The sequence below is a fragment of the Rattus norvegicus genome, chromosome 20 (genome assembly GCF_021556685.1).
Source record: "Rattus norvegicus strain SHRSP/BbbUtx chromosome 20, alternate assembly SHRSP_T2T, whole genome shotgun sequence".
Classification (NCBI taxonomy): Eukaryota; Metazoa; Chordata; class Mammalia; order Rodentia; family Muridae; genus Rattus; species Rattus norvegicus.
The window spans coordinates 49,610,001-49,633,735 of NC_141553.1; the positions used below are offsets into that span (position 1 = coordinate 49,610,001).

General features: G+C 42.6%; 1 protein-coding gene and 1 pseudogene across 2 annotated transcripts in view; one reads left to right on the forward strand and one right to left on the reverse strand.

Moving 5' to 3' along the window:
• Sec63 (SEC63 protein translocation regulator) overlaps window positions 1-23,735 on the forward strand; it is a 68,835-nt gene that overhangs the window by 39,622 nt on the left and 5,478 nt on the right. Inside the window, exons 10-19 of one of the 2 annotated variants that reach the window (NM_001434629.1) lie at window positions 1-45; window positions 2,250-2,342; window positions 3,552-3,706; window positions 5,192-5,339; window positions 7,938-8,020; window positions 9,777-9,836; window positions 9,997-10,170; window positions 12,462-12,620; window positions 13,261-13,362; window positions 23,125-23,223. The exon at window positions 1-45 is cut by the window's left edge and continues 88 nt beyond it. In NM_001434629.1, the coding sequence (NP_001421558.1) occupies window positions 1-45; window positions 2,250-2,342; window positions 3,552-3,706; window positions 5,192-5,339; window positions 7,938-8,020; window positions 9,777-9,836; window positions 9,997-10,170; window positions 12,462-12,620; window positions 13,261-13,362; window positions 23,125-23,223 (1,118 nt within the window). The remainder of the gene's footprint in view (window positions 46-2,249; window positions 2,343-3,551; window positions 3,707-5,191; window positions 5,340-7,937; window positions 8,021-9,776; window positions 9,837-9,996; window positions 10,171-12,461; window positions 12,621-13,260; window positions 13,363-23,124; window positions 23,224-23,735) is intronic. The other variant, NM_001434630.1, reaches the window with a different exon arrangement.
• Window positions 19,749-20,219, reverse strand: LOC147998740 (Nuclear RNase P; annotated as a pseudogene).

A 23,735-nucleotide genomic window follows, 5' to 3' on the forward strand; every position in this document is an offset into this window, starting at 1 on the left:
TGTCTCATCTTGCTAGAATGAAAATTCCTGAGACACTGGAAGAAGGTATTTGTGATTAACATTTGAAGGGCTTTAAGGGGACCAAAGCAACAGATACAAGCAGTCCTGGCGATTCAGCACTTAGATGCTGTTCTTTTTTCCCCAACCACATAGTTGTTTATATTTCTTTTAAAAAAATCTATATGCTGTGCACATATTTTGCAGATAGTAAAGGTCTGCATCAGGTGCTTTGGCAAATGTCAAAATGTGTTGTTTGGAGACGAGAATACTTTGTATGAGATGGTTGCTAACTGTGGGTTAGCGAGGGTTCGCGCTGGCTTTGCTTTTTGTCCGCAGTGCTGTCTCTCCGCTATCCTTGCTCTTTCTCAGCTCTCTCCGGACTAAGATCATAGATGTGGGACATCATGTCTGACTCCTAGGTTTTTTTTGAGAAAAGAACTTGAAAGCCTTTTAGCAGGGACAAAAGTGGATTTTATATTAAATGTCTGACCCTCTTAATCCAACATAATTCTCTCCATTTCTCAGTAGTAACTACAGAGAAATGGTTTGATCTTTACTTAAAGGTTCACTCCCTCACAAGAGAGAGTGTTTGAAGCTCTCTCTCCTTCCTCTTCAGAACAGAGGCTGGAGATGGAAGCATTTGCAGAGACCGTGGATGGATGCCATCTCCTTTTCAGTAGGGACTTAGAACACACTGTCCTAAGGACAAGTGTGCTTTTTGAATGAAATCTTTCTGCTGCATCACTGTCCGACTAGTGGTGCAGCCCGGACGTCTGACAATATGATGGTCCAGTGCTCAGTCCTTGGTGCCAGCCAGCGGGTGCTTCGGGTGGAAGGGAAGGGGAGAGTTAGGCACCACCATTGGAATTACTTTGAAATAAATGAGTAGTTTTGTTACTAATGTTCTGTGCACATATATAGGCACTTTTACTAGTAATTTCTCACACATAGGTGACCTGCTTTTTAGGCAGAATACAAAATTTAATAGATTTCATTTTAAAAGTTAGTTTTATTTACCTGGGTATTCTTTCTGCGTGTATATACTGGTACCACAGAGGCCTAAAGAGGGAGGGCATTGGGTCCCCTGGAATTGCAGTTATGAGGAGTTTAGCTGTTGGAAGTTGAACTCAAGTCATCTACAAGAGTAGCCAGAGCTCGTTCATAACTCTTGAGCCATCTCTCCTCAAATGGAGAAGTGTAAATGTAACTGTTAAAGAACTGTTAAAGCGGGGCTGGGGATTTAGCTCAGTGGTAGAGCGCTTACCTAGGAAGCGCAAGGCCCTGGGTTTGGTCCCCAGCTCCGAAAAAAAGAACCAAAAAAAAAAAAAGAACTGTTAAAGCACTTATTTCTTTTTTTTTTTTTTTCTTTTTTTCGGAGCTGGGGACCGAACCCAGGGCCTTGCGTTTGCTAAGCAAGCACTCTACCACTGAGCTAAATCCCCAACTCCAAAGCACTTATTTCTATTGCTGGTTCTTGGCCTCAGGATCTGACTGCGTGTCAAATACTCTACTGCATAGCTCTGTTTCCAGGCTGTTAGAATTTTTTAATATAAATTTTATTTTAATGTATATGAGTATTTTGCCCACAATATGTGTTCCGTGCCTGAGAAGGCCAGAAGAGAGTATTAGATCACCTGGGACTATAGTACAGACTGTTGTCAGCCGCCATGTTGGTGCTAGGACTTGAATCTGGGTCCTCTGAAGAGTGATCGCTGCTCTCACCCACTGAGTTTTCTTTGCCAGTCCGTTTTGTATATGTTTGTTTCTGGAAGGTGGACTCAGATCATCAGGCTTGCAGCAGAAGCTAAGCACAAGGAGTGCTTAGCCAGCCCCTTGGTTAACTTCTTCCCCTTCCTGCATTGACTGACTTTATTCTCACTCACGGTCTCTGTGTTTAACCACAGTTACAGGAGCATAATAGCTGCAGGAATAGAGCAGTCCCAGAGATAGCGGGATTGGAATTGAATTCATGATTAAGACCGTTTTAAAGAAAATAAGGAATATATAATAAATAGTACCCCATTCTGTTAGAATTTTGGCTTTGCTACATCTTCTGCTAGTGATGACTTTCTGTCTTGTGTTTGCAGTAATGTTGAGGAGAAATTTTCTTTGAAACATTAAGATTCTGAGGCTGGGTAGAATATTTAAGGGCAGCACATTTTGTGCTAGCCTTGGGCTTCAAGTGGGAAAGGTTTTTTGACTGTAAGATTAGAATAGTTTATTTCAGGGTTTTTGCTTTGCTTTTTCAGATCAACAGTTCATGCTGAAAAAGTGTCCTGCTCTGCTTCAGGAAATGGTGAATGTAATCTGCCAGCTGATAATAATGGCCCGGAGCCGTGAAGGTGAGGGGGAGGGGGAGGGGAGGGGGAAGGTGGAGGGGGGGGAGGAGGAGGGAAAGGGGGAGGGAAAGATGAGGAGGAGGAGGAAGAGGAGGAGGAGGAAGAGGAAGAGGAGGAGGAGGAAGAGGAGGAGGAAAAGGAAGAGAAGATAGAATTGTGCTTGCCCTGGGGGGCGTTGGCCTGGTTCACTTAACAGTTAAGGCTTTATGAAGATGTAATTATAGTTCGAACACCAGGGTCGGGGTTCTCAGATTGCTTATGGCTCAGTCTTTTCATTTGCTTTATTTTTAGTGCTTTAAACTTTTTCTTTCCTCTGAATACTTTTGAGTTATTTTTGTATTTTCACAGTGAGTTTGAAATAATTTTTTAATTGGCATAATACGGTTTTTTGTTTGTTTGTTTTGTTTTTTGGATGAAAAGAACAGGAATTTTTGGCCATTATTGGAAAAGAGGCTAAAAAAAAAGGAGAGTGTTTATAGTTTCTTGTTGGTGATTTTAATTCTTGGCAGTGTTACAGTGCCTTTGGAATGTCCCAACATCTGCTAGTTGGAGTTAACACAGGAGTTCTTAGCCAGGCGGGACGTAATCCTGTAACTTCAGCACTGCTTAGGCACAGGAAGGAGTCCTGCTTGAAGTCAGTCTGGGCTTCACACAGCAACCTCATTGCCTCAAAGTAAACAAAAATACATCTGAAAACACAAAATCTCTCCTACGTTTTGAGATGGGCTCTTGCTGTGTAGTCACACTGGCTTTGAACTCAGTCTTTCTCCCTCAGCTTCCTAAGCAGAAGGTTTCCCTGTGCTCCACCTCGCCTGGCTCAGGACATTTGGGGATTCGTGTTTGTGGCTGCATCTTACTCCGTCACCCAGGCTGGTCTTGAAAGCACTGCCCTCACCTCAGCTCCCTGGTGCTTGGATTGCCATCCAGGGCTTGGGAGTGTGGCTGCTCTCCAGGTTACGTCATGGTGTGTTGTTAGCGCCTGATGCTTTATGATTATTGGAGTTGATAGAGAGATTCTTGTTAATGGTTGTTGCTGGGTAATGCACAATGACCAATTTTATGTATTTTTAACATTTTTTTCAGTAGCTTTAAAGGAAAATCAATATCCAGATCTTGAATTTTAGGTGTTAGATGTTAGTGTGATTTTATCCCTTGTGATAAAAGTATAAAAAGTATAGCTCTTTTGTTTCTTTTTCTCCTGTTCTTTCTAAGAAAGGGAGTTTCGTGCTCCAACTTTGGCATCCTTAGAAAACTGCATGAAGCTTTCCCAGATGGCTGTTCAGGGGCTGCAGCAGTTCAAGTCTCCCCTTCTGCAGCTCCCTCACATCGAAGAAGACAATCTTAGAAGAGTTTCAAACCACAAAAAGGTTTGTTGACTGCTTTCTAGTCAAAGTTTACCAACTTGTGTAACAAGGGAATGTGAATAAAAGAAGTGTTCTAGACTTCATTATGTAGGTTTCTTAGATTTAGAATTTTTTTTTTTTTTGGTTCATATTTCTTGATTAGGTGGTTTTATGTATTTTGCTACTATAGAATTACTGTTTTGCATTGAGTAAATTTTAGTTAATACTTTGTACATCTCAAAGATTTATATATCAAGTAATAATACACTGTATACTTTCCATTTTGTTTTTGACTTAAAAGTTGGGTAGTTGTTATAGTTGAGTATGAACAAAACTAAAAAAAAATCGAAGTATTTACAAAACTAATGTTGGATGGATGGTAGTCAAGTGCTTGCTTGGTATGCACAGGACCCTGGGTCAGTACCATCTAGTTACAGGGTGTGGGAGGATGCGGTCATTAAGAGAATTTCTTTTTTTTAGGAAATACAGTAAACACTTGAATATTTCAAAAGTATGTAGAAATGAAAAGGTTTGGGAAATAAAACAGAGTTGTGATTATAGGAGGAGATTTTAAGCATTTCTCTTGGGCGTGGTGGTGTGAGCATGTACTGTATGCTCAGCCTTTTGGGAGGATGAAGCAGGAGGGTTGTAGGAAATTTGAGGCCTAGGCTAAGTAGTGAACTGGAGGCCAACCTGGGCCAGAGTGAGCCCGTTTTAAGAAAACAAAGAGAGGGGCTGGAGAGATGGCTCAGTGGCTAAGAGCACTGACTGCCCTTCCAGAGGTCCTGAGTTCAAATCCCAGCAACCACATAGTGACTCACAATCATCTGTAATGAGAACTGATGCCCTCTTCTAGTGTGTCTGAAGAGAACTACAGTGTACTTGTATATAATAAATAAATAAATCTTTAAAAAAGTATTTATAAAAAAAAAAGAAAACAAAGAGAAAAAGAAAAAAGTTACTTTGTATACAATAAAAGAAGTAAGTTAAAGACAGGCTTTGGATTTGGTGGTGTTAAAGGAAATAACTGTATAAGAAGTCGGTATCCAAGTTCAGTTTATTAGTCATTGCCGTTATGTTACACATGAGTCTACACCAGCATTGAATTAAAATTCGCCTGCCTCATGATTTAATCTCTGTGAAAATGAAAAGTACCTAGTACTTAACTTTCAATTAATTTAAATATATTAGATTTATTGCATAGAAAACTTCTAGAGGCCACCTGTACTTGGAAGATTTTCTTTTTAAGGCTGAAAATAAATTTAGGACAACAGTTTATTGTTTTAGTCTATATGAACATGTTTTTATTTTTATGCTGTCTTTTTTTCTGACAAATCCTGTAAGGAATTTATAAAACAAACTTAGTTTTAATGGTTTTGCTTTGAAATGCCCATAATGATAACTTTTTATGAAGTTGCTGGCTTTTATTTGGTCAGCATGCCATTAATTTTCATTGGATGAAAATTTTTATTTATTCATTCATTCATTTTATTTATTTTTCTTTTTTAGTTCAAAATTAAAAGTATCCAGGATTTGGTCAGTTTAAAAGAAGCAGATCGTCATAGTCTGCTACACTTCCTTGAAGATGAAAAGTATGAAGAGGTCATGGCAGTTCTTGGGAGTTTCCCGTATGTGACCATGGACATAAAATCACAGGGTGAGTGGGTTCCCTGTGCACATCGATGATCTGCTCTCGTTTACTTGAGTCAGGCTCCTTCTTTGTCCCTTCATCTCGCTACTCTGTCTCTCCAGCCTTCATCGACCTTTTAGGTCAGGTTCTTGAGGCTTGGAGAGATCTTCCTCCGCCTTACCAGAGCTGAGGTGCAGACAGGCACGCTCCACTGTCTTTCTTCCTGACACATTAATAATGTGATTGTAGTTAGACTGTGCAGAGCTGTGGTTGTTTTTGTCAAAACCCTGTTTTTATCTTTGTCACAGTTGTGCTGAGTACGAGGACACTGTTTTGTAGTTGGACATCGGATTATTGATTTGTGTGTGTGCCAATCTCCTGTAACTGGAAATTGGCTCTGAGTGAGGACAGGAAAACTTAACCTTAGTTGAATCCTTCACGAGTGGAGCTGGGCAGGAGGTCATGCTCAGAGTGTAGAATATAGAACCCTGATATAGAACCCTGTGGTTTCTTTATTTCCTGTCATATCATAGGCTGCCATTCCTGTCCTAACCCTGGCTATTCTGTGCAGTCTTTCTTCAAGTTAATGTTCTTAAAATACCAGTTATAATCTCGAAAGTGCCTTTGGGGCACTCCTGCATCAGGGCCCACTGGCAGCTCCTTCGGTTCCTTTTCAGTGGAGTCCTGGTATCCTCTCGTAATTGCTTAACTTCCCAAAGAATCCAAGAGGTGTCCACATGTGGTGAAAGGAGATCTTTCACATATATTATTAAAAGAAATAGTTATTTAGTGCTAAAATTAGCATTTATCTATAATAGGCTTTGAAAATTACTGTGCCTGTGCTTCGTGTGTTTTTTTTTTTATCTCTGTGTCTGTTTAAATGAAAAGACTTACTTTCTACCAACATAATTGCCCCGTCACAGTTTTAATAGCTGAACAATATCTTTGAGCACAGGAAGTACAGACTGTTAGTTTAACCTGTCTGTGGTGTAGTTCCGAGTTGTATCATCATCAATTACTGTTGAGAGAACAAAGATGCAGGGACAGGTTAGGAATAATTTCCATCTTTAAAGAGTCCATCATCAAGTTGATTATAAGATTAGAAACAGCATAGTGATGCTTCGTGCTGTGTGATGACGTGCACTGCTCCTTACGTCCGTCTAAAGTGCTGCGTGCATGTACTCCACTACATCTGGAGAGCTGTGCTCACAGCACTGTGCCTTACTGAAGTTGTATCCTAACATGAGTGAGAAGTAAATGAGTTCCTAAAATTGAGATGCTAGGGACAGGGAAGCAAATAGGAGCATCTGGTTTGGTTTACGGTGTGTATAGGATGTCTGCAAAGTATTTATGTATAGTTAATAAACAACTTCTTCTGGAATTTGGGAGTTTCCTTTTAGATTAGTGAGTTTTTAGACTTCAAAGTCTAATGCTGCATTTAGGGGCTGGAAAGATAACCTCAGATGTGAAGTGTACCTCCTGTGTCAGGTGCTGGTGACTCAGACCTCTAATCTCAGATTTTGGGAGGCAGAGGAAGGTGGACCCTGTGAGTTTCAAGCCAACCTGGAATATAAAGCAAGTTCCAGGACAGCCAGGACTGCACAGGGAACCCTAGGACAGCCAGGACTACACAGGGAACCCTAGGACAGCCGGGACTGCACAGGGAACCCTAGGACAGCCGGGACTGCACAGGGAACCCTAGGACAGCCGGGACTGCACAGGGAACCCTAGGACAGCCGGGACTGCACAGGGAACCCTAGGACAGCCGGGACTGCACAGGGAACCCTAGGACAGCCGGGACTGCACAGGGAACCCTAGGACAGCCGGGACTGCACAGGGAACCCTAGGACAGCCGGGACTGCACAGGGAACCCTAGGACAGCCGGGACTGCACAGGGAACCCTGTCTTGAAAAACAACTCCAATAAGGCCACACCTCCTAATAGCGCTGCTCCCTAGGCTAGGGCCAATCAAGCCACCACACTCATCCTCGTGACATACCTCTTCCCAAAAGGCCACACCTCCTGATTCTTCCTAAGGTACCAGCTGGGGGCCAAGCATTCAAACTGTCACATCTGCTGGACAGTATTCTTTTATAAAGATACGGAATTCTACACAAGTTCGCATGTCATCCTTGCACACAGACAACACTAACCTTCCTGCTTTTGTACTTGTGTGTTTTTCCAAAGCTCTCCCTTAAAACCCTTTTTACTGTGAAGAAAGTATGTTGAAGTTACTGCTTTAAATGTTGCTTTTTAAATGTTTGAGGTCATTGGAATGTTAGATTTTATTATTTTATCCTTTTCCTCAGGCATTGGCCAGAGAAGTAAAATTACACTATATCCTACCTACAAAGTCGGTTTTGAGACTGGGCAGTTCTAGTGCAGCCATGAGGCTTGGCTTCTTGAGTGGAGGTGGTAGTAAGTGAATCACGGTAGTTCTTCAAGGATTAGGGAAGCAGTTGTTGGAGACACCTAGAGGCCTTACAGTTATCAAATTATTTTAATAAGCTTTTAAAAAGATGTTCAAACTACTGAAGTACCAGATTGTTTGGGACAAGGTAACCCTGCTGTGTGCATTGACTGAGAACTGGTTTTTCTGTTTCGTTCTGTGCTCCTGCCTCACAGTGTTGGATGATGAAGACAGCAACAACATCACAGTAGGGTCCCTGGTCACAGTGCTGGTTAAACTGACGAGGCAGACGATGGCTGTGAGTAGTTACTGTGTGACTCACTTATCTACACTTACTTATGTGTGTTTACTATTACGGAGGCTGATTTGTGTGAGAACGCACATGTATGTGCACATGGGTGCACATAGTCAATATCTGATTTTGCAGTGTGTTTGAGATGGTGTCGCTCAATTGCCTTGTGTTTGCCAATTTAGTGAGGCTGTCTGGCCAGCTCGTACCAGAGATCCACCTCCCTAGTTACTGGGGTTCTAAGCATGTGCTATCCATCATGTCTGGGTTCTAAGCATGTGCTACCCATCATGTCTGGCTTTAATTTCTTTCTTTCTTCCTTTTTTTTAAGATTTAGTCATTGTGTGTGTGTGAATGTTTTACCTGTTTGTATGCATATACATATGCATATATATACCACGTGAGTTCCTGGTGACCACAGAGGTCAGAAGAGGACATAGGAGGTTATGAGGCACCATATGGGATCTTAGAATTGAACCCGGGACCTCTATCAAGAGCACTAAGTGTCCTAAACCACTGTGGTACCTTCCTGGGTCTCCAACCCCATACTGTTTAAAGCATTGTCCGTTTGGGTCTCTGCAGTGAACATCCACGTCTACCGCGTACACTGATACGTGCTCTTTTAACATACACTTGTATATATTTCTTCCACCTTGTTGTCCTATTTCTGTTACCTTTCAAGTTACTTAATGAAGTTATCACTCAGGCTTTTTATTTTGTGTGTGTGTGTGTGTGTTTGTGGAAAATCCCTTGGGCTTTCAGGCCAGCCGGGCCAGCCAAGTCTTGAGTCTGTGAGAGAATACTTGCCTCAAAAAATTATGTGAACGGAAATAATAAGCCTTTAGATCCCAACCTCTGGCTTTACATGTGCACCCGTGTGCGCACACATAGTGTTGGTTCAGTAGTACATACTTACTTGTAGCATGTGTGAGGAGCAAGGCTCTTTACCCATCACTTCAGACAAACAAAATCCAAAGCTGTATAGTGCTAGTGTGGTGCCACATGTCCATAATTCCAGCAACTTGGGCTCAGGAGCCTGAGACAGGGGGATTGTGAATTCAGGGCAACTGGGTTACATGAGACCCTGTTAAAACCATAAAAACAAAATGGTGATGCCACCTTACTGATTTCTTAATTAGACTAGCCTGTCTCTTGTAGAGCTTAATAATTACGTTTGCTTTAATTTGTTGGCTTTAGTAACCCTAAGATATTTATTATATGTACCCTCTACCTCTATCACTTGTCATTTTCCAGAATGCATTCTTTACTGTGTTCTAATTGAGCTTTGAATTGTAAACGTGTACTTTCTGTATTGATTCTAATTAAATTATATGATTAATGGATATACTTTTAGGATATGTGAATTTTCTTGACAATCTACTGATAGTATTAAATAAATTTACAGTAGTCCCTTGAGGGTGAAAATTAGAACAGTGTTATATATTTAAATTTCCATTGTAATATTCTTGTTTGATTAATATTAGAATGAAATGAAAATTTAAATTGAAATTATTTGACTTTAAAATGAATAAGCATATATTAAGTCATGGAGGATTTTAACTAGACTGCTTTCGAAGTCCATATGCAATAGCTGTGAGATAGTTTGGAAGGTTGCTAACTGGGTATGTACAGACTTAGGACTGCCGCCTACTTACCCTCCCAGTTGCAACCGATTAACAGAGCTTTATGGATAAACATTTTGGAAGAGTTTATTTCCCATCTGACAGACAGCTGTGGGCTTACAGTGCTATTCTTGTGCCTCTAGGAAGTGTTTGAAAAGGAGCAGTCCATCTGCGCTGCTGAGGAACAGCCCGCAGAAGACGGGGTAACGGCCTGCTTTCTTACCGTCTTGGTGAAGAAAGTGCTCTTTTCTTCTTTGGTTGACTTGTAGTACTGGGGGTATAATACAGCCTATGAAAACATTTATTCTCATCAGTCTCCTGTAAAGATGACTGTTAGCCTTAATAGTCGTATGTGGTTTGCAGCAGAGTGATGCCAACAAGAACAAGGCAAAAGGAGGATGGCAGCAGAAGAACAAAGGACCCAAGAAAATGCCCAAATCCAAAAAAAAGAAGCCTTTAAAAAAAAAACCCACAACTGTGCCCTTACCTCAGGGAAAGCAGCAGAAGCAAAAGCAGGCAAATGGAGTTGTTGGGAGTGTAAGTTACCGTTTCTGTTACTGTTGTTACAGATGTGGTCTGTGTGTGGTAACCGTTCAGATGTGTACACAGTTCCTGCAGTTCACATGCGAATATCTACAGTAAGCCCAAGCCAAGATTTGACATCCTTTCTTTGTTTTCTCCCTTTCAAAGACTGGAGATGGACTCAGTACCTCACGGATACAGTGACAGCGCTCAGCTGCTGAGCTGTACCTGTGAAGAAGTAGGAGCTCGGGGCTGAGAGCAGTTAGGAGGGTCTGTGTTCTGCATAGAACCTGAAATGTGTCCCTACACCTACATCGGGTGTCACAACTCCCCGTAACTCCATCTCCAGGGCATCTGTCATCTCTGGTGTCTGCAGGCAGCTACACTTCCATGTGCACATGCCACATACAGATACAGGCATGCACACACAGTTAAAAATATTTAAAAATAATATAAAACCTTGTTAGCATTCAGGAGAGCCGTGAGTCTCTTCGTAGTCAGGGACTCTTCCCTCAGTACTTCCCCCTCTCACTTCTCTGACTTATCGTATGTGTGTAGTGCCCACGATGGCCAGAAGAGGGCATTGGCTTCTCTGCAACTGGAGTTACAGATGGATCTTAGCTGCCACATAGGTGCTAGGAGTGGGTTCTCTAGAAAAAAGCCGTCTCTCCAGTCCTGATGCTCTTCCCTCCTCCCTCCCGTCTTTCATTTTTTGAGATGGGATCTTTTTTTTTTTTTTGCCCTGCCCCTTAAAGATTTACTTATTGTATATGTAAGTACACTGTAGCTGTCTTCAGACACACCAGAAGAGGCCATCAGATCCTATTATAGATGGTTGTGGGATTTTGAACTCAGGACCTCTGGAAGAGTATCAGTGCTTATAACCACTGAGCCATCTCTCCAGCTTCCAAGACGGGATCTTATTATGCAGCCCTGGCTAGCCTGGGACTCACTGTGTAGACCAAGATGGCCAGGTTATACCTGCCTCTGCCTCCTCGGTGCTGAGATCAAAGATATGTGCTGTAATGCCCACTGCTGCTGCTCCTCTCCTCTCCTCTCCTCTCCTCTCCTCTCCTCTCCTCTCCTCTCCTCTCCTCTCCTCTCCTCTTCTCCTTCCTTTCCTTTCCCTTTCTCCCTGCCTCCCTCCCTCCCTCCCTCCCTCCCTCCCTCCCTCCCTCCCTCCCTGCCTCCCTCCCTCCCTCCTTCCCTCCCTCCAGCGTGTTGATGCACATCTTAAAGAGGCAGGGGCAGTGGAGACTACCCTGGTCTACAGAGCAAGTTCTAGAACAGCCAGGGTTATACAGAGGAAAACTTTCTCAAAAAAAAAAAAAAAAAAGCAAAAAATACTTATTTTTATTTATGTGTCTGTATGAATGTATGTTGTGTGTGTGTGTGCGTGCGTGTGTGTATTTGTATTTGTTCATGAGTGCAAGCTGTGAATTCATTTTCAGTATTACCGTCAGCTTCAGCTCTGTGTTCTACCTTGAATGAATTTTTGCCGATAATGTAAATTCTGAGATATTTATTCCAGTATTGATTGAAAATACAATCTTTTCCTTGCTGAATTAGAGTGGCATTTTGTTTAGAGCAAGTGGCCCTTTTGCTTGTAATGTGTCACTCTGTCACCATAGTCCACTCATGTGCTTAATCCTACGCTGCTGTCACACTTGCTGAATGGTAGTGCTTAGTCTTTACCTATGAGAGTGTAAACTCCCTAGCTTGTCATTTTACTTACTTTCTTAACACATCCAATACATTTAGAGTGAGTAATTTTCTCTAGAAATAATTACTAAATTTAGACTGACAGTGTTCGGGTCTTTGGTTTGATGTGGGGAATTAGCACAGTACCTACGGTTCCTGAGTCTTGGTTCACACTGCTGCCTGTCCTCATGACCTTAGAGCTTCTGTACATTTCCTCAGCAGGAGGACAGGCGTGGACATTTGCGCTGCTGTGTACTTGATGACTTTTCTTGCTTATTTTCAGTGACATAAAGATGTCTTTCAGTGGCTGCTGCTGCTTTGCAGGCAGGGAATAGCTGTTTGTTAAGCTTGCCCTTGTGTCAAGGCGTCTAGTCGTGACGTTGATTTTGACCATTTGTGGGGTTGTAATTGCTCCATGTGTGCACTTGCAGCCGTTGGCAGTGAAGACAATTTTTCTTTGAACCTTTATGTCCTCCATCCATTTCTGCCTTTTGCCCTTCTAATCCCGAGCCGGTTAGTGTGTTGACAGGGAATTAGCTTCGGAGACTCAGGATGGTTTATGCTGACTGAGATGTTGAGAACTTTGTTTTTGCTCTGCCTTGCAGGAAGCTGCAATGAAGGAGGAGGAGGAGGACATTTCTGACAAAGGCAGCGACTCTGAAGAGGAGGAGACCAATAGAGACTCGCAGAGCGAGAAGGACGATGGCAGTGACAGAGACTCTGACAGAGAGCAGGATGAGAAGCAAAGCAAAGACGACGAAGCAGTAAGACCTGCTGTCCTGTCCCTGTCCCTTCTGACCCCTTATACTGAGAGCAGAGCCCAGAGCACACCCCACGCTCCAGATTTGTAGTTGAAATCATTGGAATCCGGTTTCTGATGATCACTGAGCTGGGGGTTCGTTTGTTTGATTGTTTACTTGCCTTAACATTTTGGAATCTTCCTACTTTAAGAATGTATTTGTTTTGAGGTATTCTAAAGGAAAAATTTCAGGGATTCTAAAGGAAAATTGTTTCAGCCAAGAATTCGAAACCTGTTTTCTTAAATTTGTTGAAATTACAAAGCAGAGTAGGTCTTGTGTCTGAGAGACACCAGTTTGGTCTTTTAAGGAAAGTCCAGTGATGGGAGGGAGTGTCTCTGGAGAAAGGAGTAAGGGGAGGCAGTTAGGCAGCAGGACAGTCCCTAGAAGGCTCTTCATGGCTTCCACATCATACTTCGACCTACGCAAACCTGACACTAGATAATCAGGAAAGGGGAAGCTTTTATTAGTTGCTGATGATAAGGGTGAGATTTGTGGAAATGAACTTAAAGTCCTTTGTTGGCATCGTCAAGAGTAAAAGCTAAGACTCATCTAAGTGATCTCTGCACGGTACCAGCTGTCAGGTGTTAATGTTTTCTTCTCCTAGGAGTGGCAAGAGCTACAGCAAAGTATACAGAGGAAGGAGAGAGCTCTTTTGGAGACCAAGTCGAAGATAACACACCCTGTGTATAGTCTTTACTTTCCCGAGGTGAGTTTTGCTCAGCCTAGAGCATCTTCTTTCCATAGATTCATCACTAGGCTTGCACTGCTTTGCTCCAATAATTAGTTTATTTTTGATAGGTCACCCTCATAACAAAGGGTATATTGTAACATGAATTACTCTCGAATTACTCATGAATTACGTAACTTGAGTACGTTGCTTACAGGGGATTAATTTTTAGGTCTGTTTGGTTTCCTCTGCTTCTGTCACCTTTGGTCCTGTTACTACGTGTTGTGCTTAATGACTGTTTCATTGAGAGGAGGCATTATAAGATGAATGTATTCATTTTATTTTGGTTACTTGGCTGTTCTGAGTCTTTCACCCACATGGAGTTTTTAGTAGAATGAAAGAAATTCTTCTTTCTGAGGGTTCTTTACCTAGCTACTTGGTACTGTTGTACTGGGAAGGGTTTGTGATCCCCAAAGACCACCAAGGAGCTGACTCCGATGTAATCCCATTAGGGTCTCTTTACTACAAACTCAAGTTTGGGTTTGGGCTTACTCACTGCAGGCCAACAGGACTGTTTGGTGAAGCCGCCCCAAACTCATCGGGACAAGGTTTTATAGGAAATAGAAGTAAAGGAGGGGAGGCCCAGCCTGGCAAGTGTCAGGGGAAATGTCTGACGTAAGCCCACAGGTGGGTGCTCTGAAGCAAGACTGTATACAGTCACGAACGGTCTGACAGAACATCTGAAACCATCAGACTGATCTTTGACTCACTGTTGCTAGGAAGCAGCTAGGGAGTGACTCTGGCCAAGGACAAGCCATGGGTTCCTTTCTGGTACCTGGGTTTAGCTGCAGGTCAAGATCTTGGGCTGATGGGGAATGGAATAGCTTTAGCCTCTCACTCCCCCCTTTCTCTGCTAGCTAGAAGGCTCAATCATGGGACTTCTGAAGCATATGTATACGCTTTGTTATGGAGGGACTGGTAGTGACTTTTTATTATCATCTCAGTCTATCATAATGTTTATTTTGTGACGTCAGGGTTATCTCAGTGCCAGTATCAGCTACATCTAATTTTGTGAAGACAGCTAGTAAGAGGGCTGTCTTTATGACTTGGTTAACTCAGGTCTGGATGTATTGGTGACCTGAAAGGATTGGACCATCATACTTGAGGGGGTCAGGTTTATCATTGTCCAGTTCTCATGGTGTCCTCCCTGTAGCTTGGACAGAGGCCCCAACAGTGGGAAACGGGATGGGGGGGCAGTCCTGAGGCTGAGTTTCTTCCTATTGGTCAGGGTCATCTTCAACTGCAAATGGTTGTGTGGTAGATCAATGCTGCAATCTCATCGACCTCCATGGTGATGAGTGTGGTCAAGATGACATCATAGAGAGACCTTTTTTTTTTTTCCTCCATCTTTATTAACTTGAGTATTTCTTATTTACATTTCAATTGTTATTCCCTTTCCTGGTTTCCGGGCCAACATCCCCCTAACCCCTCTCCCTCCTCTTCTATATGGGTGTTCCCCTCCCCATCCTCCCCCCATTACCCTCCTCCCCCCAACAATCACGTTCACTGGGGGTTCAGTCTTGGTAGGACCAAGGGCTTCCCCTTCCACTGGTGCTCTTACTAGGCTATTCATTGCTACCTATAAGGTCAGAGTCCAGGGTCAGTCCATGTATAGTCTTTGGGTAGTGGCTTAGACCCTGGAAGCTCTGGTTGGTTGGCATTGTTGTTCATATGGGGTCTCAAGCCCCTTCAAGCTCTTCCAGTTCTTTCTCTGATTCCTTCAACGGGGGTCCTATTCTCAGTTCAGTGGTTTGCTGCTGGCATTCGCCTCTGTATTTGCTGTATTCTGGCTGTGTCTCTCAGGAGAGATCTACATCCGGTTCCTGTCTGCCTGCACTTCTTTGCTTCATCCATCTTGTCTAATTGGGTGGCTGTATATGTATGGACCACATGTGGGGCAGGCTCTGAATGGGTGTTCCTTCTGCCTCTGTTCTAAACTTTGCCTCCTTATTCCCTCCCAAGGGTATTCTTGTTCCCCTTTTAAAGGAGTGAAGCATTCGCATTTTGGTCATCCTTCTTGAGTTTCATGTGTTCTGTGCATCTAGGATAATTTGAGCATTTGGGCTAATAGCCACTTATCAATGAGTGCATACCAGGTGTGTTTTTCTGTGATTGGGTTACCTCACCCAGGATGATATTTTCCAGTTCCATCCATTTGCCTATGAATTTCATAAAGTCATTGTTTTTTATAGCTGAGTAATATTCCATTGTGTATATGTACCACATTTTCTGTATCCATTCCTCTGTTGAAGGGCATCTGGGTTCTTTCCAGCTTCTGGCTATTATAAATAAGGCTGCTATGAACATAATGGAGCATGTGTCTTTGTTATATGTTGGGGCATCTTTTGGGTATGGGCCCAAGAGAGGTATAGCTGGGTCCTCAGGTAGTTCAATGTCCAATTTTCTGAGGAACCTCCAGACTGATTTCCAGAATGGTTGTACCAGTCTGCAATCCCACCAACAATGGAGGAGTGTTCCTCTTTTTCCACATCCTCGCCAGCATTTGATGTCACCTGAGTTTTTGACCTTAGCCATTCTCACTGGTGCGAGGTGGAATCTCAGGGTTGTTTTGATTTGCATTTCCCTTATGACTAAAGATGTTGAACATTTCTTTAGGTGTTTCTCAGCCATTCGGCATTCCTCAGCTGTGAATTCTTTGTTTAACTCTGAACCCCATTCTTTAGTATGGTTATTAGTCTCCTTGCAGTCTAACTTCGTGAGTTCTTTGTATATTTTGGATATAAGCCCTCTCTATCTGTTGTAGGATTGGTAAAGATCTTTTCCTAATCTGTTGGTTGCCGTTTTGTCCTAACAACAGTGTCCTCTTTGCCTTACAGAAGCTTTGCAGTTTTATGAGATCCCATTTGTCGATTCTTGATCTTAGAGCATAAGCCATTGGTGTTTTGTTCAGGAAATTTTCTCCAGTGCCCATGTGTTCCAGATGCTTCCCTAGTTTTTCTTCTATTAGTTTGAGTGTATCTGGTTGGATGTGGAGGTCCTTGATCCACTTGGACTTAAGCTTTGTACAGGGTGATAAGAATGGATCGATCTGTATTCTTGTACATGCTGACCTCCAGTTGAACCAGCACCATTTGCTGAAAAGGCTATCTTTTTTCCATTTGATGGTTTTGGCTCCTTTGTCAAAAATCAAGTGACCATAGGTTCTCATTTCTGGGTCTTCAATTCTATTCCACTGGTCTGTCTGTCTTTGTACCAATACCATGCAGTTTTTATCACTATTGCTCTGTAATACTGCTTGAGTTCAGGGATAGTGATTCCCCCGGAAGTCTTTTTATTGTTGAGGATAGTTGTAGCTATCCTGGGTTTTTTGTTATTCCAGATGAATTTGCAAATTGTTCTGTCTAACTCTGTGAAGAATTGGGTTGGTATTTTGATGAGGATTGCACTGAATCTGTAGATCGCTTTTGGTAAAATGGCCATTTTTATTATATTAATCCTGCCAATCCATGAGCATGGGAGATCTTTCCATCTTCTGAGGTCTTCTTCAGTTTCTGTCTTCAGAGGCTTGATGTTCGTTCTCTTTTCTTTTCTTTTCTTTTCTTTTCTTTTCTTTTCTTTTCTTTTCTTTTCTTTTCTTTTTTTCGGAGCTGGGGACTGAACCCAGGGCCTCCTGAGCTAAATCCCCAACTCTTTGAAGTTCTTATTGTACAGATCTTTCACTTGCTTGATTAAAGTCACACTGAGGTATTTTATATTATTTGGGACTATTATGAAGGGTGTCATTTCCCTAATTTCTTTCTCGACTTTTTTCTCTTTTGTATAGAGGAAGGCTACTGATTTATTTGAGTTAATTTTATACCCAGCCACTTTGCTGAAGGTGTTTATCAGGTTCAATAGTTCTCTGGTGGACCTTTTGGGATCACTTAAATATACAATCATATTGTCTGCAAATAGTGATATTTTGACTTCTTTTCCAATCTGTATCCCCTTGATCTCCTTTTGTTGTCTGATTGCTCTGGCTAGAACCTCAAGAACTATATTGAATAAGTAGGGAGAGAGTGGGCAGCCTTGTCTAGTCCCTGATTTTAGTGGGATTGCTTCAAGTTTCTCTCCATTTAGTATAATATTAGCTATTGGTTTGCTGTATGTGGCTTTTACTATGTTTAGGTATGGGCCTTGAATTCCTATTCTTTCCAGGACTTTTATCATGAAGGGGTGTTGAATTTTGTCAAATGCTTTCTCAGCATCTAATGAAATGATCATGTGGTTTTGTTCTTTCAGTTTGTTTATATAGTCGATTACGTTGACGGTTTTCCATATATTAAACCATCCCTGCATGCCTGGGATGAAGCCTACTTGATCATGGTGGATGATTGTTTTGATGTGCTCTTGGATTCGGTTTGCCAGAATTTTATTGAGTGTTTTTGCATTGATATTCATAAGGGAAATTGGTCTGAAGTTCTCTTTCTTTCTTGGGTCTTTGTGTGGTTTAGGTATAAGAGTAATTGTGGCTTCATAGAAGGTATTCGGTGGTGATCCATCTGTTTCAATTTTGTGGAATAGTTTGGATAATATTGGTATGAGGTCTTCTATGAAGGTCTGATAGAATTCTGCACTAAACCCGTCTGGACCTGGGCTCTTTTTGGTTAGGAGACTTTTAATGACTGTTTCTATTTCTTTAGGAGTTATGGGGTTTGTTTAAATGGTTTATTTGTTCCTGATTTAACTTCGGTACCTGGTATCTGTCTAGGAAATTGTCCATTTCTTCCAGATTTTCAGGTTTTGTTGAATATAGGCTTTTGTAGTAGGATCTGATGATTTTTTGAATTTCCCCTGGCTCTATTGTTATGTCTCCCTTTTCATTTCTGATTTTGTTAATTTGGACACACTCTCTGTCCTCTGGGTAGTCTGTCTAAGGGTTTATCTGTCTTGTTGATTTTCTCAAAGAACCAATAGAGAGACCTTTTAACAAGGCTCTAATGACCGCTGGCTGGAGGGGAACCTGTTTCATGGACACCATGAAGTTTAGGCCAAACGTGTTTAAGAGTCCATTGGACACCTTTGAGATAGTCTAGCAGTGGGCACTCGTCAAACTCAGGGATGGCCTCTGCCTGTGTGTGAAGAACAATTGGGGGTGTGGTACCCACATGTGGCATCCGAACATGATTTTACAAGGGGCGAGCCCCCATCTGGTAAGGAAGGAGAGTTATTCAGTCATCACTAGTCTCTTAGGTCAATTTAGTTAAGGTCTCATAGGGTTTTATTTATTTTCTCTTCCTGTCCTGAACTCTGTGATCTATATATACACGTTTTTAATCAGTCTCCAGAATACTGGCTAGTCTCTGACTTCCCCGGGACACAAAAACTGTTCCATTGTCTGACCCTATCATCTGAGGAAGCCCATACCTTGGCAGTACGTCCTCTAAGAGCTTCTTTGTCACTCTGAATGTAGTGTCATGTTTAGTGGGGGAAGCCTCAGTCCAACTTGGAAAAGGTATCTATAAACATCAGTAAATATTGATATCTAAATTTTTCTGACTTTACCTCTATAAAGTCTGTCTCTTAGTAGACTGGGCTTTGTGTCTCTGAACCTATTACCAGGTTTCATCTCATTAGTCACTGCTTTTAACTGGCAGGCTTTACAGTTCTTGACAGTCTCAGCTATCTTTGACTTGGCATCTCTGATCCTGACATCAAATCCCCCATTCTCTAGATGCCCGTGTGGGAGGAACCGTGGATCTTCTGAAGGATGTGTGGTCCCTTTTCTTCTCTCACAGTGGATTTGTAGTCTGTTGGGTTTTTAAAAATTATCTTTTATTATATTGAGACATAGGCAAATTCCTAAGCCTGGTTATGTCATCTTTTGAATATTTAGGGTGGCCAGGGAAGTCAGGAGCAAGAGAGGTCTGATGTCTAGGGCAGTATGTAGGGCTGCTTAATCTGCCCTATTGTTGCCATCTAAAACTGGATTTTTCCTTCTCTGGTGTCTCATAGCTGGCTTTTTGGCCCCCACAGAATCCTCAGTAGGAAGAGGAAGTCCTCTTGAATTTTGATAGTTTTTTCCTCTGCCAGCAGAAGGCCTCTTTCCCTATAAATAGCCCCATGAACATGAGCACACATGGTTACTCGGTGAGTTCCTCTGCTGGCCTCTGCCTGTGCTACAGACAACCTGCAGGGGCTCTTAGTAATGATCTCAGGTGGGTGGTGGGTGAAGAGGGCTGTCTCTTTGAGGGTTGTCTGGGAAGGGGGAATTCTAAATTCTCCAGTGAAAAAAATCAGTAGTGGCAAAAGGCCAATAGTGATGTGGTTGGTTTCCTTGATCACCGAGCAGCCCAGCTGCACACAAGGGCAGGATGGCAGACTCAAGCTTGGAAGGCCAGTCTTTTAATCTTTGGGCAGAGCCTGCAAGAATTTAGTCTGAAGCCCTCTTGGGTTGCCTGCCACCCTAACATGGGATATCGTCTTGTTTATTCTCGCTCTGCTTAGCTGACTGACTGGGTGCTGTAAGTTAAGGCACGTGGGAGGGACTGGTTGTTGGCTCTCCGTTGTCTGAGTGCGGCAGGATGGTGTCAGCAGAGACCTTCTTCCAACTCAGAGACCACATCTGTTCAGAGAGTGAACACTTCTCCTGGCAGGAAGGGTAGCCACTCACTGAACAAAATGAGTGACCAGGAGTCTGTTCTATACTCCAGGGAGGGGAGACATCTGCTCACTTGGGGTCTCTTCTGCCCAGTCTGTCCTCGCTTGGAGTCCTGCCCTCTGGGAACTCACCTCCCGTTCAGGGAGACCTCGGTTAGGGCCCACGAGGTCCTAGTCTCAGAACTTTCTAGAGGCCAAGGACACTTCCTGCCCCTGCCTGTGTTTGGCTGAGTTGCCAGCTTGCAGCAGGCCACCCCAACCAAGCCAGTGGGCCGCCAGGGGCAGACCAGCAGGAAGCACCAGGGAGAGCCCTGCAGGCAGCACTGGAAGGGGCAGAGAGCTCTCCCCACATGCTACCCGGGGATGCACCACAGCGCCAGATTTGCCTGCCTCTGCCTCCCTATTGGGATTAAAGGCATGTGCCACCGTGGCTGGTTTTGTAGGTAAGCTATAGTGTAAACAAGGTTTACTTGAACACAACCTCACTCATGCTTTTCATGCTGCAACTGCGGTCTGAACAGCTGCCAAAGTCTCCATTAGTATTGCCTGTGAGAATGGTGGGTTTGTGTGGACTCTGTTTGTATAGGAAACAAACACACATGTTGCAGGATGTGTGATCACACTGTAGACTGGAGAGATTGTGTTATTTACTGTCAAAACCTGTGTCTAGCTGTAGTGTGGGTCACCACTTAGCACATACCTTTAGTCCCTCTGTCTGGAATACCGCATGCCCTTAGTACCTATCTCTACTCTCAGACACCGAAGGGGAAGTTATAGAAGAAACCAGAAAGATTTGACAGAATAGTTTATGCCAGCTTTCACGAGGAGAGGTGACTTAAGAGAAAGCAGTGCAGAGAATAAACTTTGACTGGGACAGGTGTACAGAGACGGTGCAGAGAGAGAACGAGCCAGGGGATAAGGAGCCAGAAGATTTGAACAGATTTCTGGAGTCAGTGTGAGGCCCAGCAGGGCAAGTCAGTCAGGGGCCAAGAAAGAAGGGAGGGCTTCTGTGATCAAGATGTAAAGTGAATGAAAAAACAACTCAAGGCGGGTGGGGGAGAAGCCAGATTGATTCAGTCAGCTTGGAGAGGAGTTTTAAACCAGAGCAGCTGAGCTGTCCAGCCAGTAGGAGATTAGAAACTAATTCTCTGATGGAGAGAATTAAAAGGGTGAGCGTATTCAGCAGCAAGCCTCAGAGGCTGAAAACACTACAGGTCTAGAAGCTTCCAGGACTAGGTCTAGGTTATCAGAGACAGTAGCCTCCAAGACAACAATCCTGGCAAATAAAAGATACTTCACACACACATACACACATACACACACTGTCTCTCTCTCTCTCTCTCTCTCTCTCTCTCTCTCTCTCTTTCTCTCTCTCTCTCACTCACACACACACACACACACTCTCTCTCTCTCTCTCACACACACACACACACACACTCTCACACACATTCACTCTCTCTCTCACACACACACACACACTCTCACACTCTCTCACACACCACATACACAACACACACACACGCATGCACACACCCTCTCTCTGTCTCTTACACACACTTTCTCTCACACACTCTTACACACACACACACACACTCATGCACTCTCACACACACTCTCTCACACACATACTTCCCCTTTCTCTGTCTCTCACTCTGTCTCTCTTACACACACACACTCTTTCACACACTCACACACACACTTTCTCTCACATACACACACGCACAGGCAGTCACTCTGCTGCTCTCCTCACTGCACATGTGTGATTTACTTATCAGCCTTACGCATGCTCAGTGCTTTGTAGCCTATTGCACTTAACAGAAGAGCTCTTTGTTGAGTTGAAGTAGCATTGTTAAAAGGATACACAAATAACGGAAAAGACAGGACCAGTGCAGATGGTCAGTAAATACGGGAAGCTCCCACCAACCTGAGATTCAGCGTGACAGACGGAGAGAACTGAGTCCACATGTCCTGACCCACATACACGTGTCACACATGTAAACACACACAAATATACACACAAAACCCACAAACATTTAAAAATGAAAAAGATAGCCAAGCAAAAATGTTACTAAGCAACCTTCTAAGGGTAAAATAAATGGAAATAAATGGAAAAGGTATTGATAGGGGTTTAAATATTTTCAAAGAAATGATTTCAATGGAATTTTCCTTTTTTCTTTTTTTTAAGTGTTGGAAAATTGAGAGTTTCAGATAGTGCTGTTTTGACTAGTGTATATTTAGCACATCCTGGAGTTTATTTTTAGCTTCCAGCATTTTCTTTAAACCACTTAAGCAGGTATCCTCCTCACTCGGTCCTTCAAACCGATGTAAGCAGCTGCCTAGCATGGTTGACTCTTGGAGATGCAGCAAGTGATGGCTGCTGGCACATGGAGGCTCCTGCTTATTAATACAATCACTGTCTGCCTTTTGTTCGATCATTTCTAATTCCCAGCTCATTGTGCGTTCTACGGCAGCTTCCTAATGAGTTTTTTGTTGTTCTGATCTTTCTGAAGTTCAGCTAGAAATGCTGAGCTTTCTAAAACAGTAATGTGCAATTAAAGAGAGAGAGAGAGAGAGAGAGAGAGAGAGAGAGAGAGAGAGAGAGAGAGAGAAGCTCTTAGAATCTCAGGTGCTCTCCTTTAAGACACTGCCAGGCAGTTGGTGTTCCAGGCTTCAATCCCAGCACTAAGAAGACAGTCTACTGGGAGTTCCAGGACAGCCAGGACTACACAGAGAAACCTGGCTCAAGGAAGGGAGGACAGATGGACGGATGGACAGACAGACAGATGACAGACAAAATGTTTAATGTATCATACTGCCCAAGTCCCTTTCACTTACACATTATGATGGTAATAGTTTGTTTTCCTTTTTTAGAACACCTTTGTATTTTAAAGTAAATTGCAGATTTTTAAGATTGAGATGTATTAGTAGTCTTTATGGAGTTGTTGAAACTCCAACAGATATTTATAAAATCACTTGGGGAGTAATGAATGTATCGTGCAGTGGTTATGTACATTTTGTTTTATTGTTCCAGGCACTATATCAGTGCTAAGGATGTAATAAGGGTAACATCTCCAAATAAAATCAAATTAAAATTGTTTTTCCAGTCCTTTCTGATAACTCATACTCTTTTTTTCTTTGCAGGAAAAACAAGAGTGGTGGTGGCTTTACATTGCAGATAAGAAAGAGCAAACATTAATATCTATGCCGTATCATGTGTGCACACTGAAGGACACAGAAGAGGTGACTAGCCAACAACACGTGTTTTAGTATCTTAACCTTGATGATGTTTCGTTAAAAGTTTAATAATTGGGCTTATTATATTTTCTTTGTTTTTGTTGGGGCCAGCCTGTACTAGTTCTAGGGCACATGATGGCCTCTCCAGACACCTGCATTATGTGTGTACACACACACCCCTAATTTAGAATGAAAATAGATTTTTTTCCTTTAAGGAAGGGAGAGTTACTCTCATAAGGTTCGTCCATGTTTGACGATTAGTTCTTTACTCTTACTCTCATGGCAAGGTTAAGACATGGAAGTGACTCGTTCCAAATAGCAGTCAGGAAGAAGAGAGACTTGATAAGAAATTTAATACTTTTTTGGGCTTGCTTTCTGTAATTTATACTTTATTTTTCTGCTGTGGATAGGTATTAGGGTAGTAAAAGGCCTTATTAAAACTAATAAACCATTTATTGATATATAGTGGAGTAATAATCTTTAATTCTTTTAAAATTTGTTCTTATAGTTTTGTTTCA